We start from the raw sequence: 6,017 nt of genomic DNA, 5'->3' as shown, positions 1-6,017 counted from the left end.
GGGTACTGGAAACTTCTAAAGTATACTATTATATATCTATGATAGTACCACGGTTTGTTGTTCATGTATAACGCGTTACCTAATGGATATATTGATATGATTAATTTGAAAATTATTAATAATACTATAGATAAGTATACCTATAACATGTATGTCTAATATCTAGACTGACAAACCGTCTCCGCTCAGAATCGTTTTTCCTATACAGTGATATTATATCATTGAATTCAAATTTAATACTATCCATTATACAGTGACCCACTTGTAACCTTCCGTACAGCAGATAGCGACATCCACTTACCCACCTTTTTTCAACATTATTTTAATAGTGGGGTATTAATTAGGTATTGAAAGTTGCATTTACTATTGGAATACTGTTGCACTTTAGTATGAGTTGGAAATGATAAAAAAAAAAATTGTTTATGTTTAAAAAATGTTTTCTGTGTACCTATACCTTATTAATAAATTAAAAATAAATACAATTTTTTTTCTCATAATTTACGAAATATTCCAAAATATGCTAAATGGGTTAAATATTCTCTAACCCATAAAATATTCTCAAATATGCAAAAAAAACTATTTTCTGTGCATTCAGAATTGATCGAATCGTCCACATTTTTTACTCTCATAAGACTGCATAGACCCAGTAACAATATATAAAAACATATAAGTCCGGTCTTTATGATTCATAAATATGATTTTGTTAATAAGTAACCATGATGACAACGAAAACGACAATTTTGAAAATTTGTTTTAAAAAAAAAATAGGTTAAAAAAATAAAACATCAGCTGTATACCTATCTAGCCAAAAAACATATTTATGGACATATTTATAACTACGATGTAAATTTACAAATTATGGTTTTTCTAAATAGTAGAGAACCTTATTCTATAGATACAGTCATAGGATTCTGTCGTTATATTATTAATACATCGATAATAATAATTTATTGCCACCGTATTCCAGCCTCCAGATCTTAATGGGAAGATAAATGTGAATAAATCTTAGAAAAAAATGAAGAATATAAAAATATAAAAACTTATTCTAAGGTTATGGCAAGAAATCAACATGATAATTTAAATATAACACCAATTATTTTAAATAATTTTAAATACTTATACACCGATAACAATAAACATTGAAGTACTTTTTCATTATATAAACACATTTTAACTTTTAAGTACATAAGATACAATTTTCAAGAACACATTATAAATTGTAATCCAGAAAAAGAATATTTTTTAATTTAAATACTTTTTTTATAATTCTGTAATATTATAATGTCCATCATATTGTATTCGTGATATTTAAGTAAGTAATTATAAATTATATATTTTATGGTCTTATGATTTTATTATGTTACTTTAGCGTACCAATTGTTCATTGCAATTTTATCATATTTAATATTTGTCGCCGCCACAACAGAATAAGCGCCATAATATGTCCCGCCACCGACCGGCTCAACCACTCAGCACATACACAAACACATATTCGTAATTGCATGTCTTGTTTTTGTATTAATTATGTGATTGTGAATTATTATGTAATAATATGTAAATTATCGCCTAATCTGCGCGATTAGTATTGTTCTATACGGCCGCCGCAAATGCGGCAGTCCAGTTTTTCGGAGTGTAATCGAAACACGCACATTATTATTGCGTGCGCAAATCGCCGTTATTGAAATAATTTATAGTTTTTAATTGTCGGCACGAATTGCTGAATTAAAATGTTACGGTGTAAAGAAAATGCTAATATAAACATTCAGTGAAAAATATATGTATCTACAGTTATTTGTTTTAAAGTTACCTACACTGAAAACCAAGATTGATTCTGTCGAAAACTGATATTGCGTAAACATTCCAGTTTTTCCTTAAATTGTTTTGTTTTTCTCGGATTTTTTCACTTTTAACCCTCCAGAGTACCACTATATTATTAACTTTCCCATCAGAAAAAATGCTTTTGAAGAAATTCTAAGCATTTTTACTGGCTTAAAAGGTGATGATATACACAAAAAAAAAAATAATAAACAATTAAAAAACATACAATTGAACAGCAGTTACTAAATTACTAACCTAGTATATACAATATACATACAACAAAGTACGATTTTAAAACGACGACGAACGCGTTGACATGCGTCTAAAATATTATTATTTATTAATATCTATTATATGTCTAAGATAGATCAAATTTGTTTTGATTAAAATTGCTGCGGTCTGCGGGTAGAAAATATAAAACAATTAACTGATAATGTCACATCGTTGTCGGCAACACTAAATTACACATTATTACTATTATTATCAGCGCCGGCGGGAGGTATTGCGGGGCCCGGGGCATATTTTTTTCATGGGCCCTAGACATTTTTTTTTGTAAGGCAAAAAAAAATTTTTCGCAAGTTCTATTACTTATAGGTACTTGTATAAAATTTTTTTCAACGGTACATAACTTACCTATCATTTTTTTTTCATGTACTCAATTAAACAATGTATTAAGCGTTCACTCTTCAATATGTATTTATTTCTTAAAACAGTTAAAACATAAAACTACAAAAAAAAGTGCACGCGAGCATTGTTGAATTTATCTAAATAAATAAATAATTTAGCCATCTTTATCTTTATCTAGATAAATTTATATTTATCTCGTTTCAACACAGCACGCGGGGTCCGCAATCTACCACAGTAATATACTGCTCGCATAATCACACAAACGTATCAATAGCGACGCATTGCCGTGTCCAGCTAGTATTTAATAAAGAAAATAAATAAATATCCAAAACTTACCAATGTAAGTAAATACATGCAGTTGCTGGTGTCCGGCTGGTAACTGGTATACAGTTTACCTATTATAGTAATTGATAAACGTGGAGTAGTGGCGAATTCCAGTCGTTGAATGAAACATAGATACCGACGATAATAATTATTTAGAAATAATATTTGTTGCAAAGTAGTGAGCGATTTCTAAGAAATAATGATAATTGATAAATGCGTATATAATCGTACCAGAGTACCAGACGTGCATCGAGAATAAATTTGATTCACTAATATCGTACGTCTATTTTCTATATACTCAATACCGCCTAATAGTCTATTCGTCTCTAATACATCAATAACATAAACCATATTATACCAGGATAAGAAAAACACACAGTTTAATGGAATTGATGTGCACATAACCAACTAAATTGTTTCAGCGGATTATTTTGGACGTCGCCGTCGCACGTCAGCATTATAATTTATTTTTATTTTTTATTACTTATATGAAAAACCCAAAGGCCACAAGCCGCAACTGAAGACGGCCAGCCGAGACTTGTATTTTAAACTTAAAAAACAAAATTATGAGCTTACAAATTATCAAATACCATACAAGGTGCGGGGCCCCAAAATGGCGGGGCCCTGGGCAGATGCCCCTTCTGCCCTGCCCTTCCGCCGGCGCTGCATGAAATGAGCGATTTCACTAAATGGATGCGACATATACATACAATAACAGTCAATCGCAATCTAGTGCAATCGTAGCAGTTATGAGAATGTAACATATCATGGAGATATCTGATAAAATCTCTATCAATTGGCTGTGCAATCTGTAATGGGCATGTATTAATATGTATTAAGTATAACTGTAGTATAAACCGCTTTTTTTTATTCGATCCATACTATGCGGTTCTCCTTGTAAAAGCGTTTAGCAATCTTATCCACAACAATCTATGAACACAAGGCGACGGTTTCTTCAGTACGACAACAACAACAACTTTTATGACCACACCCAAGGCACCTGCGAGTTCCTTATGCTGACCAGATCAAAGGAGCTGACAGCATATATAAGGGAGACAGAGCACAGCCTGATCAGATGTACCTGGACCAGCAAGACCGAAGTCACTTCAAGCCGCCAGACATTATACACCGCTACACCGCTACTACCACGGAATCATATTATATTCTACATTACTACTATATCTACATAATTAAACTGTTCTAATTATTTAAAACATATTTGATTACTCTGAAATTAGTATAATTATTTCAAACTGCATCATCGTTTGGATTCTGAAAGGGCTGCACGTAACAAACCCTTGAACACTGCGTTGATGCTTGTGTATCTGGATCTGCAATAAAATAAAATACAGAAATTTATGATCATCGGTCGAAGTGGTAGCAAGGTAAGTGATCACGCTTAACGACCTTTCTAATTTTACTTTTCCTGTAAGCAACACATGCCTTTCGATTTGACCTGGAATTTCAATGCCAAGCAATGTTCACACAATCACACACTACTGACATGGTACCTATTGATACTATACTCCGTGCCACGAGAGAAGGAACCCGTTTCGCGCATGCAGACTGACGGCAGCTAGCGTTACTATAAAAAAAATAAAAAATAAATATTTCACGCTGTATGCACGCCACAGCGCGAACTGTAGAGGACAAAGTGGGGGAAACGGAGCCTAGTACCACTAGCTGACGAGCGTCTTGGGAGCAAAATTGCGCAACCACTCAGAGGTGTTCACATTTCTTATCAATATTTGTTAAAATCACACTTCTTATCATTATTACAATGTGGTGATAATATATTGATATTATTTTATTCAGTGATATAATCTTACAGGTGTTATACTTAATTATTAATATTATTATTAACTATTACTAATTACTTTTAATTATAATAATAATATGAAAGAGTTGGAAATTGGAACCGGTAACATGGAAGAGCTTAAGTGCTTAGTTTGTAATAAATATTTTAGTTACAAAAGAACTTTAAAGCCACATTCAATTACTTGTGGCTCTAAGGAATCAAAAATTATTAATAGCGTGCATGCCCTGATTTGTCGTCTCATAAATTATTTACCAACAAAAAAATGTTAAAATTTCATATAGAGTCAGACCATGGTGCAAGATTACAAAATGAACAAAAAACGTTTGCAACTCTTCATGGTAAATGCGATTTACTAAATATTCTGTTTTACTATAAGACTAGACTTGTATGTCACAATTCTATTTATATTATATTATAAAATATATATCTTAAGATTTCAAAGAATGGAAATTAAAAACAGAAGAAGATAATTTATGTTTTTATGCCTTAAGTGCTCGTAAGACTGTCGGACAGAATAATTCACAAGAAATTAAATTTTTGAGAGGTTTATTAAATTGGTTAAAAATAAATATACTGCTAAAGAAGAAAATATAATTAAGAGTCATAATATTGGAGTACAAATAAACCCTGAAACTATTAAAATAATTGATGATAATGGATGGGAGACATCTGCTAAAAAAACAAATATAGCATATGAAGTAATTCACACTATAGATATGTGTAACACTGAAGACTGTCGATTAGTTTGTCGCATGTGTAATATATGCATTCATAATTATACTTGTGAATGTAGTGATTATATAATTAAATTAAATATATGCAAGTATATTCATGCCTGTGTTAATCTATGTGTATCAAATACTCAAAATAATTTGTGTGAAAAAGAAGAAGAAATTCTAGTTCCTGCTGCAGAAATAAATTGAATTGAAAAATCAATAGTAAAAACAAATACGGACAAAGAACATGAACAATTAATTCATATAAAAAACCAATTAGAAGCTGGAATAGGAGTATTATCGTCCCTTATTGCAAGTAAAAGTGAAGTAACCGAGAAAGAAATCGCAGAAATTAATAAACATTGCAATTCTTTACTTCAAATATTAGAAGGAAAACGAAATATAATAGAAATAGAAAAAATAAGGAACCTGTAAATAAAAATATAGGTAAACAGAAACGATTTGAGACCAAAAAAAGAAAAGTTGAATTACTTAGTGGTAGAATAGAAAGTGATAAAAAAAATCTCTGAAGGAAGGGTTGGTATTTGGAGAAGTACAAAACATACATACTTCCAATGATCATACTTACTAGTATAACTTATTAACTACAACCTCTGTTACTACTATCTGACTATTAAAACAGAATATTGAGTAAAAAAGAACAAAACGTCAAGGTTAAGAAATTTTAAATTCATACCATTGACGATGGACAT

The 6,017-nt window shown here is 30.8% G+C and overlaps 1 protein-coding gene across 1 annotated transcript in view; it reads right to left on the bottom strand.

The window, feature by feature from the left end:
* LOC103308357 (zinc finger MYM-type protein 1-like) overlaps window positions 1–6,017 on the bottom strand; it is a 10,474-nt gene extending 4,457 nt beyond the window's left edge. Inside the window, exon 1 of the mRNA XM_008181598.1 lies at window positions 6,002–6,017. Coding sequence (XP_008179820.1) covers window positions 6,002–6,017 — 16 coding nt within the window. The remainder of the gene's footprint in view (window positions 1–6,001) is intronic.

This window comes from Acyrthosiphon pisum, chromosome X (genome assembly GCF_005508785.2).
Source record: "Acyrthosiphon pisum isolate AL4f chromosome X, pea_aphid_22Mar2018_4r6ur, whole genome shotgun sequence".
Taxonomy (NCBI): Eukaryota; Metazoa; Arthropoda; class Insecta; order Hemiptera; family Aphididae; genus Acyrthosiphon; species Acyrthosiphon pisum.
The sequence above is the reverse complement of the archived record's forward strand: the minus strand, read 5'-3'. Positions and strand labels throughout refer to the sequence as shown.